This window comes from Equus quagga, chromosome 13 (assembly GCF_021613505.1).
Source record: "Equus quagga isolate Etosha38 chromosome 13, UCLA_HA_Equagga_1.0, whole genome shotgun sequence".
NCBI classification, from domain to species: Eukaryota; Metazoa; Chordata; class Mammalia; order Perissodactyla; family Equidae; genus Equus; species Equus quagga.
This window is the reverse complement of record NC_060279.1, coordinates 69,084,614-69,102,968: the sequence shown is the minus strand read 5'-3', so window position 1 is coordinate 69,102,968 and position 18,355 is coordinate 69,084,614. Positions and strand designations below refer to the sequence as shown.

At 37.1% G+C, this 18,355-nt stretch overlaps 1 protein-coding gene across 1 annotated transcript in view; it reads right to left on the bottom strand.

Annotated features, from left to right (window-relative positions):
* Positions 1–18,355, bottom strand: part of CNTNAP4 (contactin associated protein family member 4) — a 195,497-nt gene that overhangs the window by 13,609 nt on the left and 163,533 nt on the right. The window contains exons 17-20 of the mRNA XM_046682909.1: positions 7,135–7,374; positions 5,470–5,694; positions 3,488–3,621; positions 2,552–2,639 (exon numbers count right to left, since the gene is read on the bottom strand). Of these exons, the coding sequence (XP_046538865.1) occupies positions 2,552–2,639; positions 3,488–3,621; positions 5,470–5,694; positions 7,135–7,374 (687 nt within the window). The remainder of the gene's footprint in view (positions 1–2,551; positions 2,640–3,487; positions 3,622–5,469; positions 5,695–7,134; positions 7,375–18,355) is intronic.

Here is an 18,355-nt window from a genome sequence, read left to right as displayed (position 1 = left end):
GAATGTGCCCTGCAGACCTCCAACTCCGGGAGAGTAATCAACCAAGGGCTCCAGCTGCCAGGCTTTAATGTCTGTTGTCCTGCTTGGGACAAGGCCATGCTTCCCATGGGCTGCTCCCAGCAATGGCTGAGTACAGCAGGGATTCTAAGGCAGGCCCAATCCTGGGAAACACAGGACTCCTTTGATGGCTGACTTTGACTCAAGGGTTCCCCAAAGACTCTTCAACCTAGCGGTCTAGGATACTTCTGTCTCACTTCCCTCTCTCTCTCCTTCATTTGGAGGCAGAGCTGCATAGCCATCTGACAACTCTGTCAGTCTTGGCCAGCTCCCTCCCCACTTTCTGTTTCACAAGTGCTCCCTTAATAAAATCCTCACATGGTTAATTTTGTCTTGGCAATTGCTTGTTGGAAGACCCAAATGAACACAGTAACAAACTTCAAGATTGAGCAACTCTCTGGAAATTTAATAGCTCCATTTTAGCAACCATTTCACCACAAATTAATACCTATATTAAAATATAACATACTACATAACATTTTATTGTAAATTCATATACCACACCAAATCTGATCATAAATTATTGGTCTCCTTTGAATTACAAATGATTTGAATGTAACATTAGTCCTCGGTCAAGATGCACACGTTAGGTCCATGCCAAATAAATTCTTACACTTTTAGGAGAATGACTTGATTCAGACTATAAAGTTCATTGCTGAATTTGGACTTTAATCTTATTTTTCAGCATGAGTGACATGCATTTTAATAATGTGCTATTCTTGAATAAAAACATTAACATCTTTAATTCCATACTAATCTCCCCTATTCATTTACAAAAGGGGGAACAAATATTTATATAACGAATGTTACCATTCTACTGTTTGACTAATGCAATCCTCCTCATAGAATGCAGATCAGTTTCCCAACTGTTTTATAATATATTTAACATATTGCTGCTCACAAAATACATTTTCATCAGTAACTCTGGCATTAAATTTGAAGACATTATTTCTTCAAAAATATGATTCTTCAACATTCTGCATAATTGTTAGCATTTTCTATCTTGTATTAATACATTTTTATGCAACGTCTCATCTCAGACCTTGCTAGAGTGAGAAACTGCTGATCAGGATTTGTTTTATTTACTTGATTTTTTTATTAGTATAGTTGAATTTATATAATTTACACTAGGAAACTCACTTGGAATTTTTCAGTTAAGCTTCTAAATATCTAAGTAATTCTTTGCATGCATTTTTTTATGTCTGCGATAGCATACTGGAAGAACATTGTTATTCAGAATATTTCCCATTTGTTTGGAGAATAGGAGCACACAATTTTGGTGCTCATCATTGTACTAGAAAGCCTATAAATATTTATAAACTTAACTATCAATCTTCTCAAGGGCCAATATTTTGATCATTCATCCACAGGTTTAATCAAACATTCTCAAGATTCAGATATTATGTCCAGGGAATGTAAGGGATGATTAATCAAGGTACGAATAACTGGAAAGGTCAAGAAAAGAAAGATACCATTTACTGTCTTCGACGAAACACTCCAGGTTGGTGTCAAATATCAAACTGGGAATGAGAACCAGACAACAAGAAGCCCTCCGCCCCCACCAATATCAGCGCTCTTTATAATTCACTTATAACTAAAAAGAAAATCCCTTTTAAAATTCACTGTCCCCTTTTCAATTTAGTCCTTGTTGGCAAGTATAAAAATAAATGCTTACGTACTTTGAGGTCAAAACGGCAAGAGAACGTTTCTACTTCAGTGCTGTTATCAGAGGTAATTGGTGGATATAAATAAGAACTATAAGACATTTAGATTGGGTTCTAGTAAGAGTGGCTGGCCACCAGGACATCTCCACGAGGCAAACAGGATCCACGCCATAACCTAAAGCCTATTCACTAACTGGAAGAAAAGCAATTGCTTCCTCCTCCCTGTTTCTTTTATACTTAATCCTAGTTTTATCATTAGACGATGGTTTGTATATTTGGCAGCTGACTGATACATAGTTTATTTCTATTTATTATTTGACTTTTCTTTTGCGGAAGAAGATTTGCCCTGAACTAACATCTGTGCCAATCTTCCTCTATTTTGTATATGGGTCACTGCCACAGCATGGCTGATGAGTGGTGTAGGTCTGCACCCAGGATCCAAACACACAAACTCAGGCCGCCGAAGCAGAGTGCACCAAACTTAACCACCATGTTACGGGACTGGCCCCTATTATTTGATATTTTTGAAGTATGGGAACAATATCAAGTTTCATCATGCTGGACTGATGCATGGCAGAGACCAGAGTGGCATTACTAGGAAAGGAAGATGCTTGCTCATCCCACAGGAAGTCCATACTCACAATTTCATATACCTCTGAGAAAGTACAGTTTCTGCCTTGATTATCACTCAGTTCATAATTTAAATAAGGCAACAGATTTCTTTTCTCATGATGAATATGTGTGTGCATGTGTGTGTGTGTCTGGAGTAGGACCCTTCTGATCCATGTTTTTGCACCACAATTAGGGGAAAGGTCATTCCTTTTACTTACCTAAAATCCTGCCCAGTACAAGAGATTTGACTGCACTGAATTCTGTACCTGATGACAAGTGGACTTGTCTCCTTGCATTCTCGTCAATCTACAAAATTGTTACACGAGATGCAAACGTCCAAATGGATGCCATTTTGTTGAGAAAAGGACAGGAAGCAAAGGAAGACAAAAGAAAATGATGAAATAGGCAATTGTTAGTATGGCCTCAAAGATTTAGGAAAACAAATTTTAAAGAGTTAGCCATTTTGAAAGTGAATTATTATTTTCTAAACTACTTCTAATCTACCCTCAGATACCAGTGTACCCCACTTTATCCCCTTACATCATTTTATTTTTCTCCACTGCATAAGAAATCCAAAATTGATCAAGCCAACCAAAAGATATGAGTTTTTTTCACCTTGATATTTTTACTTAGCTTGGTATTTTTACTTGAGTCATTCAGCTAAGAAATTTTCCTCTCAGTAGAGAGCTGAAACATTAGTGCTTTTTCCTCAAAAGCTAGTGAAGTGAATAATTCCACTTCCTCTGCTGTGACTCACATCATTTTTTAAGGTAGTCTGATATTGCAATAATTAATTTGTATGCTAGAATTGTGGCTGCATTTATACCCATCTGAAGTAAACTGGTTTCCTTAGAGTAAGGATAGTCCTCCCAGTAGACACTATGATAAACTAGACAGCATTTCCCTCCTGAGCGAAGTAAAATAAATGAGGAAAGTTCGGCATTTTTAAGTATCAAATATTAATAACATCTTGGACAGCATTTTATTGCTTAAAAAACCCTGACCACATTTGACGGTCTGTCAACGATCAGGGCAAGAACTGCTCTGAAAGAATCCCTATGCTTATTCTAGTCGTTGTCAAGTGTCTGCTATAGGTCCTTCACGTTGGGGAGTCATAATTATAAACACGGCTTCTGTTGAATTTGCTATATTACCTCTACAAAGACCACTCCTTCTTCTCTGTTAATCTGCATGTGGTGAAGCTGCCCGTCAGCCATGTTTTTGAAACCAAAGTTAACCACATCAGGTTCTTGATACCTATTTAGCTTGTACCTGATCTGCAAACTTCCTAAGGTAGACAAAAGAAATTACATTTTTAGTTAAAATTGTATTTTCAGAACTACTTATAAAAATTCAGAGTCCTTTCTTTTTGTTATTTATTCATTTCTGGGGAAAGTTTCACAATAGCTCATTTGGATGTACTCTCTCATCAGAATTCCTAGTAGTCAGTTTCTACATGAAATGGCACCATTTTCAAAATCAAGACCAAGCATGTTGGTAATAAGTAGTCTCTTTCCTGCAAATCTTTAATTTTTTTCCTTAGAAGTCAAATACACAATTAAGCATATGCAAATCTCTGTATTAGCTTTAACTTAAAAAAATAAGATAGTAGAGTATGAAATGCTAGACTATCGTGGAATATTGCAATACTTTCTGCTTCTATAATCTCATCTTTTTAAAAATCTATCTACTACTCCTAAAATGCAACTGATTAATGGTATTGTAACAAGCAAACATAGTTTTACTAAAGATAAGAAATATTTCCAAGTAATCATGGTCATAAATTCTGTGATGAAATTAGGGTGCAATGAACGGTTTTAAGCCAAATTTACTATTAGAATTGATACTATTCAATTGCCTGCAAAGGTGTAAATTAACTTTCTTCACAGGAGAGCTTCCAATTTGAAAAAAAGAAAATGTCCTAATGTATAGATAAGCTTCAAGCTTGAAGCATATACAGTGAGGATAAAGATACTTATTGAATAGTATTTTTATTTTGGTGTTCAGTGCCCTTGGGCTACATCTAATTTAGTTGAAATGATATAGTCACATGTTTGTAAGTTTGTAAATTATTTTTTGCTGAGGAAAATTCTAACAGCTAACATTTGCTGCCAATCTCTCTATTTTTGCTTGAGGAAGATTTGCCCTGAGCTAACATCTGTGCCAGTCATCCTCTATTTTGTGTGTGGGTTGCTGCCACAGTGTGGCTGCCAACCGGTGACGTAGGTGTGCACCCGGGAACTGAAGAAAAGCACGCCAAACTTAACCGCTAGGCCATGGGGCCAGCCCCTAAAATTTTTATCTTTAAACTGGATATATGGAAGAGAAAAACAGCACCAGGTGGGTTTCTGTGACAAAGTTTCTGTAGCATACACACACCCCAATCCAAATGCTACTACCCTGCAATGATATACCAGCATCTCCCATGACTTTTACTGTTTATAATTAGAACCTTGAGCTGACGTTATTTTGTTGGTTTGTCAGTCTGACATTGTCTCATAACAATGCTAGTTTGTTAACATCCCCTCAAAACCTCTCCTTTGATTTGAAGGAAATATTTGTTACGTAGAAATAGGCATCTTATTTCAAAATGAACCACAAGACGGATACTGACAGTCACATGGAATAGTAAAGAGCTTCTAGCAATAGTAAAATGTAAGAAATAATTTATATAAGTAAATTAAAAATTCACACTGAATATGTAAAATTATCAAAATTATAAAGAGAGAAAGCCATCTTATTTTAAATAATCCTTGTAGATTAAATTTATAGGACAGTCCTGAAAAAACAAAATGAATACAAAAAACAGGCATACTTTCTTTCCTGTTTGTAGTTTAAGAAGCAACAACATGAGAAAGATCCATTTTTTCGTTTTTTTTTTTTTGTTTTTGCTGAGGAAGATTCGCCCTGAGCTAACATCTATTGCCAATCTTCCTCTTTTTGTATATGAGCTGCTGTCACAGCATGGCCACTGACAGATGAATGGTGTAGGTCCGTGCTCAGGAACCGAACCCGGGCCACCAAAGTGGAGTGCGCTGAACTTAATCACTAGGCCATCAGGGTTGGCCCAGGACCATATTATTATTGACCTACTGTTCTAACTCAGTTTTCCCTCTCTCATCTAAAAAGCACTCACCGTTTTTGGCAATGATAACTGAAAGGTATTCTTTATAAAAAGAGCTCAGATAAAGCAGTAAGCTCGGTGTTCGTGTTGTTCGGAAGCTAAATTTGATCATTTCTCTGCTCAGCTTCATATCACCGTGAAACGAAGCAGCGTGGGAGCTGGAGTTTTTACTTAAGGAATAATTTTCCTGGAAATTGTAAATCACGGATGAGCCAGATCCAAAATATGCAGAAATCTCTGAAATGATATGCACATTTTATGTTAAAATATTAAATACAAGGATTTTGTTGTTATATTAATAGATATTTTTTCATTTTAAAAATAACTAGCCAAGGTTTTAAAAATAATTTTACTTATGTGATTAACATCCCAAATTCTCTCTCTCACACACATCCCCCAAATATATATGTATAAAATAAAAAGGATGGTGGGAGGGGTAACAAGTTTGGATCTCTGAACTCTGCTTTCTCCATTACTATAAAGGGCCAGTTGTTGAACATGAGTTGTAGATGATGCTTACAGGGCCATACAGCAACGTCTCTACTCCCTCAGCACGTCAGGTCTTTTTTGTTTGTTTTATTAATGTTACTGTCTATAATATGCTTTTTATATTCAACATAACAAGACAACGCAGAATAAGATTTCTGATTGCATTTAGCAAGATGAACTGGAAATCATGTAGATTCAGAAAATAAAGACCTGTTCTTGTGAAGAAGGGGTCTTGATTCTAACTTTAAACGTGAGAAGCCTCCTAGAATGATCGCAGGAGTGCTTGCGTTACTATCACAGCTTGATTTTAAATTATAACTCATTCCTGATAAAAAGTAGATGGCTTGAAGAGTGCATTTTTGCCAACTTTTCATCAAATAATCCTAAGTGCTTTCTTTGCAAAGCAAAGGTTGCTTCCATTAGGAGCCAATTTTTGTTAGCCTCCTTCAGGAAAAGGTTTAGTAGGCCAGAAACACTTAAATAAAGCAAGTGAATTAAATTGAATGACAGTTTTCCATGAGGGGCTATGAAAGTATAGCAAATGTTTGTCTATTCAGAGAAGTCTGTCCAGAACACTTCATACTACACTCAGTTCTTTTTTTCTTCCATGACACAGATCAGTGAATAAGACAGGCTGAAAAATATTCCACCATTTTATGTCACCTACAGATATTCGACATATCATAGAGCAAAAGGCCTGAGTGGCTCTATTTTGTTACATATCAATATTTAATAGAAAAGTTGTATATATTCCGGAAAAAATATTTGTTTGAAAAACAAACAAAAAATAACAACAATACTTTCTAAATTTCCTTGCATTGTTGACTATCTTCGTCAAAAATAACAAAAATGCCTTGAATGAGTTTAAGATAGAGAACTCCCATGGGGCGGGTTGTGGACAGTTATATTATTTAAGAGCATCAACATTAGATAGAAAAAGGCAGACTGAGCAGCCAACACTTTAAGACACCTAGAGGCAACTATTAGAGGATTTATCACCCAAAGACATTAGGTTTTTAAGAATTGAGGCAAATATCTAAGTAACAAATGCAATTGGCATAAAATAGGTAATTTGCAAAAAAAAAAAAAAGAGGAGTGGAAATATTTTTGTTTCAAATAACTACACAGAAAAGCTGTTCTATTCATCATGGACAAGTTTTCCCATTAGGACGCCCATGTCACACTTACCATCTGAGCAGAATGGCCCTGCATATGCAGAGAAGGTGCAGTCACAAGAGAACCCACTGGGCTTTTCTCTGCATTGGCCTCCATTGAGACACAGCTTTCCGTAGCTGCTGCAATGCCCTCTACAGCCCGGCTCCACTCCGGGGGTCACCTTGGCTCTTTCCTCCAGGTCCAGGGCCACTCCGTTCAGCTGCAGAGACCGAATGCATCCCAGAAAGCCCCTCTGTCTGGTGGCCGTTCCACCTAAAAGGGAAATACTGCAAATGGAAACATGTTCCTAGGTGTTTTATTCAGGATTTAAAGACCAAAGAAAACTGAGGCCTCACTGAGAATGGCAAAAATGGTGGCCTTACAGAGAATGGCAAAAATCAGATGCACAAATATAATTTTGGAAGCAAAATTTGTGACAAAATGTTAAAAGGCTTCAAAAAGATAAAACATTAATTCATTTTTTCCAAAAGTTGAATTTATTACATATTTTGTATTCTTAAAAAAGAAGTATTAAACTTTCAGTTGGGGAGGGCTTGTTTTATTAGTCTCTTTATTTCAAAGAACAAAATAAAGGTTACATCTTCCTTTCATTCAAAATAACAGTGATATGTACTGATATTCTTATAGAGAAACTAGTTTTTTCGCAATTTTAAATAAGCATATATTTGTGGGTAAGTGTGGTTTGTCCTTCATATTAAAATCTGATCCTGATGCTGGCACAATTTTAATTTGGTGAAAATTATGAAGGAATCCTTGAGTTCTTCTAACTTGACTGTGCACTGATGTGGTCTTTTGGCTGTTAAGAAAGTTGGTAATTGAGCGTCAGATTATTGGCTTTTGTCTGGTATATTTCCCAGTGATTTTTTTCTAAGTGTTGGTCCAGTGTTTATTGTTTTAAGCTTGGAAAGATTCTCAGCCAAACTGGGAAAGGGGACTAGTGAAGAGACAGACTGGTGTAACATTTATTGAATAAAATGTAACAATATGCATTTATCAAGTCACCCTTAAGAGATTTACAATGTTTCAGTAGAATCAGACCCCATTATTATAAGGCAGAGGTTCTCAAACTTTTAAGGACTATGAGTATCATATGGAAGGCTTCTTAAAAATACAGACTCGGGGGGCTGGCCCCGTGGCCGAGTGGTTAAGTTCGTGCGCTCCGCTGCAGGCGGCCCAGTGTTTCGTTAGTTCGAATCCTGGGCGCGGACATGGCACTGCTCATCAGACCACGCTGAGGCAGCGTCCCACATGCCACAACTAGAAGAACCCACATCAAAGAATACACAACTATGTACCGGGGGGCTTTGGGGAGAAAAAGGAAAAAATAAAAAAAATCTAAAAAAAAAAAAATACAGACTCAGGGGCTTGCTCCAAGAAATACTGATTCTGTACCCAGATACAGGGCTGTGAATCAGAAAATTCAAGAAGCCTCACAGGTGAATCTCATTCAGACAATCACTTGCCCACTACATTTTATGAACGCTGTCCTAATAGGAATGTAAGCTTCAGGTGGACTTTCACATAAATCTGTGTCCAGGAATTTCACCATAAAATAATGCTCAGAACTTGAAGTGGAAAATAGTAGCCTAATCTAAGTAATCTGGGCGATTCTACCGAGAAGCCGTTCATGGGGTCTCTAAAAAGGAGCTTCATCTTTGAAAAGGTGGTACTGCCTCGCCTCCAGCATCTTAAACCTGCTCTGTTTCTCTCGTCCTCGAACATGTTCACTCCCTCCTTTCCCACTTCATTTAGCTAGCTCCTAATACAGCCTTAATTACCTAAGATCTCCTTATCCTCAGAGATTAAATAGGTTTCTCTTTGTCTTTCAGAGCCAAAACTTGGCCAGAATAAATAGGTCTAAGTAAATGAGTCTTTGTCATCATCTACCAGGCTTTACGTTTTACCAATTTACTTTGTATGTTATCAGTGCCCCTCAAATACACATTCAATAAAGGCTGCTGTATCTCCAGCACACGTAACAGTATCTGACATAAAACAGCTAGGCAACAATTGTTTATAATAATAACTAATTTGCAGCTAACATTAATAATTAATTATTAATACTCAACTTGATATTAATAAATAATTAACACATTCATTAATTAAACTGGATTATACAGTGAGAGAGAGAGATGGGGGCTTGGTATGTCAAAGGCTGAAGAGAGGAACACCTTTTGCCCCACAGGGATGTTTGGGTCCCTGAGACTGAGAATGAGGATAAAACTCAATGGATATTTCTGAATAAGTTAATTCTATATTTTTGAATAATGAAATACCATGAAGAGGAAACTAAAACAATTCCTGAGAATTTTGGACTCATGGCACTAAAGCTATTTAGAATTCAGATTCATAGATATAATGGTCTCTAGTCAAATGACTGTATTTAAATTTCTGTATTCAAATTGCTCCAGTTTATAAAATTTGTGCCTCTTCAATGAAGAATATCAAAGTCTTAAGAATGTGAGTCATATTTTCTATTTATAAATCCAGATGCAGTACGGTATGGAGCCAGACATAGTCCAATTCCAGTTTATGTGGGCAAGGCAGGGAAGAAGGAGTCGACTTCATCCCAGAGTTTCAGCATAGCTGACAATCATCTTATTTAATTCCTCCTACATTTTCTCAGCCTCCTTCCATTCTTGAAGTGTCTCTTCTCCCCTGTGTCTCAGGACTCCTCTTCTTTTCCTTCCACATCAAAGCTGCCACTCATCTTAGCTTCACACCTCTCTATTCTACTCCGCTAATTCAACTCAATAAGAATGTCCAGGGCTCAGAGTTAAGCCGTTGTCCAAGCTTCTTTCGGCATCCTTGCGTGAGTTTTCTTTGCTGGGTAAGGCAGCCTGCAGCCTTGGTTTTAGCTTTGGCCCAGGAACTCTTTGGAGGAGAGCATGGTGCTGTAAAGTCTGGATTAGAGGTGTATTCCCAGTGTATTTCATTTACTTCACGTTAGAATACTTTAAATCATGGTATATAGTTTATAGCACATTGTAACATTAAATCATGATCTGTTATGCATTTGTCACACTGAAATATCCACAGTCTCTCTGATTTAGGGGTTTATCTCAGTCTGCCAGTGACATCATAATAACTAAATAACTTGGAGTCCAACAACCGAATACAATCCATTTTCATGTATTCCAACTTGTTTATTCTTGTTTTTTTTTCCTTTGTTTTGTTTTAGATGATGAGGAACTAGAGGCATAGAGGAGTCCAGGGACTAGCCCATGGGCACAGCCGAGGAAATAGTAGAATGACCGCATTAGTTACAGGCAGAGGAGGGCTAGAACCGACAGTTGGCCCTATTATAACAAAGTCCCTTTCTTCTCCACACCAAGATATGGTCACTTCTCAGATCATTTTTGGTTTGAATGGCATTTCAGTTCTGCAAGCTATATCTAGCAGATCTTGACGGGCACTGTATCTGACACTGGAGGTACCAGAGTTACATGTAACTGATCTGCTCTAAGAGCTCATGGTCCAGTAAGAGATTTGGACACGAAACACATGATTATCACATGGTGTTAATGGTAGAAATACATACCAGGTAGAGCAGAAGGCCAGAGGCCAGGATATGAATAGGGAAAAAAATGTGTATATGTAGGAAATACATGCTTAAATACTATTTGTCATAGAAGAAAGCCAACACCTAGCTTTGTAAACAGGACTTCTTAATTCTCTAGTTTTAAAGAGTTAATGTTTACCTAATAAAATCGTTTTAAACTACATTTTTAAATTATAAAAAAAAATGTCTAGTTAAACACAAACATTTGCATCATACATGTATTGAGGATTTTCACTTTACCATTAGGTTTCAAGTTAATGACTTTTTCATTTAAAGAGGTAACTATTCTGAAAAACATGGCTAATGTAAATAGGATTGGGCTTGAAAGCTTAATTAAAGATTCCAATGACTCTTCAGGGTTAGAATACGTCCAATTAAAGTGAGGTGCAGTTTGATTAATTGATTCTGGATGTTTCTGCCGAGTTATTATGTTTCGAACTGTCTTCCAATTAATTTTCTGTCAATTTACCTGCCATACTATATCAGATATAATGAATTCCGGAACTTTGCCAACAGAGTATCTTGTGAAACGAATGCCTAACCTTTCCATAGGAAGGAATACAACTGAATTTGTTCACTTACATAACAGTATCGGGATATTGCAGTCAAATAAGAATGTGAGATGCTGAGCAAAGACTGAGTGAGCCCAATCCTTTCATCCTATTCATTACTCTCCAGAAGTTAGTCCAAGTGACAGAAGCTATTGTCACAGAGTATGAGCTCGCTTTTTCCTATGCCAATTTTCCAGTACTTTTGTGTCAGGAAGACCTTTAATTTTTTAATGGCAAATTATTTATGTGCTGTGCTGGAATATTATTGAGGATTAATTGGGTACAACTGTATAATTCGCCCAAGGGCCTTAGAGAAAGAAAGAAATCAAGATCCTCATACTTCTCTTTAAAATTCAAAGTTATGAAAGCTTATCTGGCAGAGTATAGTCTCTCCCTGACCATGGCACTGTGGCAGGGAAAGGCAGCGAAGGCCCTGACCACACACCAGCTTGAGGCAGGACGGTGATAGGGCATATGGGCTGGGCCCAGGACCAAGTCAGGGGACTGAAGGGAAAAAGTGGTCCTCTGTCTATCATGCATTGGGTCTACTCAGGCATCCTCGGGGAAGACAGGGACTGGCAGAAACGAGGGTACGGTAGTCCTCCTTTATCCAACGGTCACACGTTCCGAAAGCCCCAGTGGACGCCCGAAACCACGGATGGGTCCAAACCCTATGTGTAGCATGTTTTTTCCTATACCTACATACCTATGATAAAGTTTAATTTATAAATTAGGCACAGAAGAGATTAGCAACAATAACTAGTAATGAAATAGAACAATTAGGACAAGGCACTGTAACAAAGTTACCGTAGATCTTAACAACATCAGCATATGATTTTTTTTCCTTCCTTATTGAGAACTTTCACTTTTTCACTTAAAGGAAGCACTTTACAGCTTCTCTTTAGCATATGCGAATTGCCAGCATCATTATTTTTGTGCTTTGGGGTCGTTATTAAGTAAAATAAGGGTAACTTGAACAGAAGCACCACGATATCGCGACAGTCATTCTGATAACTGAGACAGCGACTAAGTGACTAACGGGTGGGTGGTGTATCCAGTGTGGATACATCAGACAAAGGGATGATTCACATCCCAGGTGGGACAGAGGAGGACAGCATGAAATTTCATCACACTACTCAGACCGGTGTGCAATTTAAAACTTAGGATTGCTTATTTTTGGAATTTTCCATTTAATATTTTTGAACTGTGGTTGACCATGGATAACTGAAACTTCAGAAAACAAAACCTCATATAAGGCGGGACTACTGTATTAGTTACAGTAGAGAGCTATGAGACTGGAAGCCCAGCTACCACTTTGCCATGAATGTTCCTCATGGAGCAAATGCTGGGAGGGTTGGGAAGAGGAAGCCGGCTCTCCCTCATGTTCAAAGAATTATTATGGTTGAAAGACGCAGCTGGTGTAAGCGACAGTGGCATAGGCAGGAAATTCAGCCACTTCTCCTTGAACCAAAGTCAGTTGTGAGAACATGTCCCCGTGAGAGCAGCAGCAAAGAAAAGTGGGTCTATTTAACTTCTCCCGTGTCAAGGCTGAGGCAGCTCTCTGGTTTGACCACACTAAGGCCTATTTTAAAGAAATGAACTGTTAGTGGTATTAGTCATATTGTCCGGTCTCAAGAGATGCCATTTGAATTCTGATTTCAATCCACAGTCACTAAGATTTGCTCACTGGATGTGGAAAAGTACATTGGGAGCTTCTTAGGCTAATCATGAAAAAGACATCTCGAGGAGGGGAGGAGAACATAATTGAAATAAATGGTATGATTACATTAAAGAGAAATGTGACTTTTATGGCACTGCACATTAGTATTGGAGGAACATATTTAGTACAAAAGAAAATTAGGCTGCAATAAAAATTATTCAAACACGAAGCAGTCTGACATTCTTTTCCTGTAACTATGTTTTAGCCTATCAAAAATAAAATAAAAAGAAAAAATCTAGAATACGTTAATATAAGAATTTCTGTTCATCAAAAGTCACTATTAACAATATAAAAATATAATCCACAGAGAGAGAAAAGATATTTGCAATAAATTTATCACAAGAGGACTCGTCCAAAATACATAAGGAATTGTTACAAATTTATTACTTTTTTTTAAAGAAGAAGACAACTCTGTAGAAAATGGGCAACAGATTGGAACGGCCATTTTACAAAGGAGGATACCCAAATGGTCAAGAGAGATTAGGCAGTGTCTCCTAATGTTAACACATGCATATCCTCTGACCCAGTAATTCCACTCCTAGGTATACACCCAACAGAAATACAAGCATATGTTCACCATAGACCAATAGAAGGATGTATCTGTAATATCCCAACTTTGAAACTACACAAATGCCCACTCACAGTAAATAAACGTGCCTTTGTACTGTACTGCCAATTTCCCAAAATATCCTCAGGTGTGCAATGTGCAACTAAGGTTGAGAACCACGTCCTCAGGGCTCCAACAGGCTTAGAGTTCAACGTTAACCTTTATGTATGGCATTTAGAAATTGTTTGCTCTAGATACTCAATAAATATTCACAGATTTGATGCAATTCGAATGCAATGCAAATGACTTCTATTTCAGAAGTCCTTACTTCTCCTTCAGGTCCCAGTCACAAAGTACTGAAATGGGCTTTGTCCATTTAAAAACCTGCCAGTAAGAGAATTTAGACTGCAAACAAAAATTGCAGAGCTGGTTGAATGAAAATCAATTCAAGGCTAATTTAAGAAGCTTCTAAGAAAAATGCTGAGTTTACAAACCAAAATAGAAAATGACCACTGTCACATTTCAGCTTAAAAAAATGATTGATTATTTTCTCTCTGTCGTTTCCACGGTTGGAGAATGTTTGTGGGCATCTGATAACAGCGGTGACTTCCGACATCGAGTCCTCAACGTTAACAAGGTCAAGGACAAATGTTTAACACACCAATTAGCATCATTTTACTAAACTTATTTTTCAAGATAATGAATTGCATCTCCGAATGAGACTATTTAACTAAAGTATATCATAAATCACACACATACAAAAAGAAGAAAGTGAAAGAATGTGAAAAGGTTGGTAAAGACCCAGTGCCATAATTAAGAAAGGAATGGAGAAATATGGCTACAAACAGAACATGAATCATCATTTTTATGATGAAAAGCACTGATAGCTGAGATTATCTAGGGAAGGGGAGGAGATGTTCACTGCACTGGTGCTCATTGTTTCTAATCTATCACATTATATTAATGTTAGCTTTTTTCACTTATTCATACAAGAATTTTTGTTCATTATTTTATTACTCCTTCACTTTGTGTGACATCTTACAGTTTAGATTAGTCAAAGAAAATTGTTCCAATATTCAGAACTTCAGAGATTGTTAAAATCCTATTGTTTTCTAAATCTTTGGTGTAGGCTAACACCAGTTGAATCTCTGAAACTATCATTTTCATATTCCTATTTGAATTGCCATATACAATTGTTACCCAGTTGAATCACATTTCTTAAATGAAAAATAATTTTATTGAGGTAAGATTGGTTTACAGCATTATATAAATTTCAGGTGTACATCATTATATTTCAATTTCTGTGAAGACTGCACTGTGTTCACCACCTGAAGTCTAATTGCCATCCACCACCATATACATGTCCCCTTTTATCCCTTTCACCCATCCCCCACCCCCATTCCTCTCTGGTAACCACCAATCTATTCTCTGTGTCTATGTGTGTGTTTGTTGTTGTTGTTTGGTTTTTTTAACCTTCTACATATGAGTGAAATCATACAGTACTTGGCTTTCTCCATCTGATTCATTTTGCACTGGTGTTGGGAATGTAAATTGGTGCAGGCATTATGGAAAACAGTATGCAGATTACTCAAAAAATTAGGAATAAAACTACCATATGATCCAGCTGTACTACTTCTGGGTATTTATCTAAAGAATATAAAAACTTGAAAAGATATATGCACCCCTATGTTCGTTGCAGCATTATGCACAATAGCCAAGACTTAGAAACAACCTAAGTGCCCACCAATGGATGAAAGGATAAAGCAGCTGTGATATAGAGATATATATACAATGGAATACTACTCGGCCATAAAAAAGATTATATCTTGCCATTTGTGACACCATGGATGGACCTTGGGGGCATTATGAATCACATTTTTAAATGTGCTTTCTATCTGTTTTTCCTGATTTTGCTCAGAAGTTAAAGCATTAGTTTTGCCTCAGAGTTTCCCTCAGAGATGTGAACACACTTTATGAGTGGTCTTTAGTGGAGAGAGTGAAGCAAGCAACAGGGAAAAAACACTGGATTCTTTCATGTTATCCCTTGCAGTCGTCACTTCTGAAAGACTGCCCAAAACTTTAATCTCAAAAACTTGTAATCTCAATAAATATCATCAACATAGGCCTGGCTATGGTAGCATAGTGAGATGGAGACTATAATTTCAATAAAAGTTAACATATATTCAAATGTCCACAAATTTTTACTTGTAGGTAAAAGTGTTAAAGATGGTATCTCAAACATATTTCTACATTATCAAAATTTCTAGTGTTTCATATTTGAAGTATTATAAAATAACTTTATTTGGTATTTGAAATATCCCTCAATAGTTTTTACATTTTCTGCTAAATTTGTTTACAAACGAGAAGGTACATTTTTGGTAAAAGTTACTAAATGCTAGGATAATAACAATCAATCTGAGAGTGAATAACAGTAACTTAGTCTTTCAATTTTGTCCTGCACTTACAAAAATTGTGTTGCCATGTAATTTAAAACAATATTATTATTATTAGTATCACCAGTATCTGGATTTAAACATTTTTCTAAGAGGAAAAAGTTCTGCTGAAAACTGCAGACTTACTTTTTGCAATTACATTTATCTCATTCATCTGTCCTGATACCCAAATACAAATGATAGTCGTTATACACACTTGAAATATTGATTAGCCATAATTATTTCTAAGATGGACGGATGAACTACAAATCAATTCTTGAACTTGTAAATAAGGGCAATGAAACTACCCTTTAAAATTTTAACCAGAAAATCAATTCTATTGGATTAAAGCAGAGATTCCTAGTTACCCATGGGGTCATTGGCTCTGAGAACAGACTGAACTCTAACATATTTGAAGGTATTAATATGTGGGCAAACAGTCTACATCTGACATGTGCTGGTACAGAACATAGGAACAAAGAGGCTTGGTTTCCTGGTGACAGTGTGATTATGGGGCGGTTAGAATTTCACTGAAGGAGAAGAAGGAGGAAGATATCTTCTCTGGGGTGTAAAGAACGACCACGGGTCTTTTGCAGCCTGGCAAGAGTATGGTTTGTAGTATATGATCCAGATTGTGGGGCCAGGGAACAGTTTTAGTCATGCTACAAATTAGGATAAGGGAAGAAAACAAGAAAAGCTAACTTCTGGGGAGATTAAAAACTAAGAAATGATGTGAGGAACCCAGAGACCTATAGAGAAGCGCCTCGCCCTCAAGAATATTAACCTGGGTAAGTCATACATCGCTAACAGCATTGACCACTTCATTAGCAACTTGTGTGCATCTACATTTAAACTATGCCCCAACTCTTATTTTCCACGATCTCCACTTTAGTCCACGCCTCTATTATCTGTCATAAGGATTACTGCCATAGCTGCATCTACCCTCTCCCTCTATCCACATTCCTCACAGCAGCAAGAGAACGTGGAAAATGTAAATTAGATCACGCCACTCCTGTGATCCCTTAGAGCAGAATCCAAGTTCATTGCCACGGCCATACAAGACCCAGTAGATAACTCGACTGTTTTTGACACCACCGTTTCCCTCACAATGATTCTCTCTTCTGGCCACACGGAACTTCTCCTTGACCACCTAGAGCTCATTCCCACTATTTTGAGCCTGGAATTCTCTTCCTTCAGATTTTCCCTCTTCTGCTTCATCCGGCCTCTGTTCAGATGGAAGGTCCTCAGAGAGGACTCCCCTGACCATCACACTCGAAACAGAAGCCCTCCAACCCAGTCATTGCCTGACTCCTTACTCTGCTTTGTACTTTACGGTATTTGTCATTAGTGATACACACACACAAGTTATATACATACGTGTGCATGCACGTGCATCTGTGTATATACATATATATAGTTGTAGTTCATCTTGGTTTTTACTCTTTTATTGGCTACTTCTTTTATCTTCCACCAGAATATACTCTCAGGAAGGCCGAGAGCTACTTTTTGGTCTTAGTAAGTGCTACAGTAAATTAGCTCTAATTATTACTGATTTTTTACTAGACTTTCACCCACTTTGCACCAATTCAGTGTAATCGTTTTCATTAGAATTTAACTTCCATTGAGTCTTCCTGAAAGGAAAAAGTATTTTCATCTAGAAATTTTTTAAAAGTCTGATTTGTTTGGTAGTAATGTTGTAAATGGGTAAATTAATATTTTGTCTTGTAAATATTTTTTAATTTGGTTGGGGCGCTAACCTAAGAGAGAGATCCACTCTTGTGGTAGAGGTAAAGATAAAAACAAGATTATATGTCCTCTTGACAGCTGCGTCTCCCTAAGGCTGTAAGACTTATTTTGAACATGAGTCTTTCTTTTAATATCACCACATTAACCATTTCAGTTTTCTCAGTTACCTACGAGTAGGAAGGAGGGAACTGTATAAATAGATTTTTATTAACAGTAGACGAAACTTTTTTTCAAAGATCTTTCTTTCTGCCTTTTCTTTTTAATTTTCAATGACTTTGACTTAAACAGAATAAGGATTTCATTTTTAAAACTTTCAAGTAACACGGTCATCCTTGAATTTAACACATACGGGGATGTCAACAGCCTAACCAATTGCCTCCATAAAGACGAAATCTCTTAGATCCTCATTAAAATTATAACACACGATTAATGGCAAAAGACTCAAGTCTCCTCTAACACAGTTTTCTGCTGTCATAGCAGTACTTCTATCTGTTACAATTACCTGAAATCAAATTAAAGATTCCTATCAGATACAATATAGAGTGGGTCCATTTCTATGAAGTTAAAATTCATCCCAAGAATGAAAGGTGAGGTACAGGCAAACTGCAGCACATCTCACTGAAGAATTCGAGGACTGTTTCAGCCTTCTCAATTTCCAAAAATAGTAAGCTATTT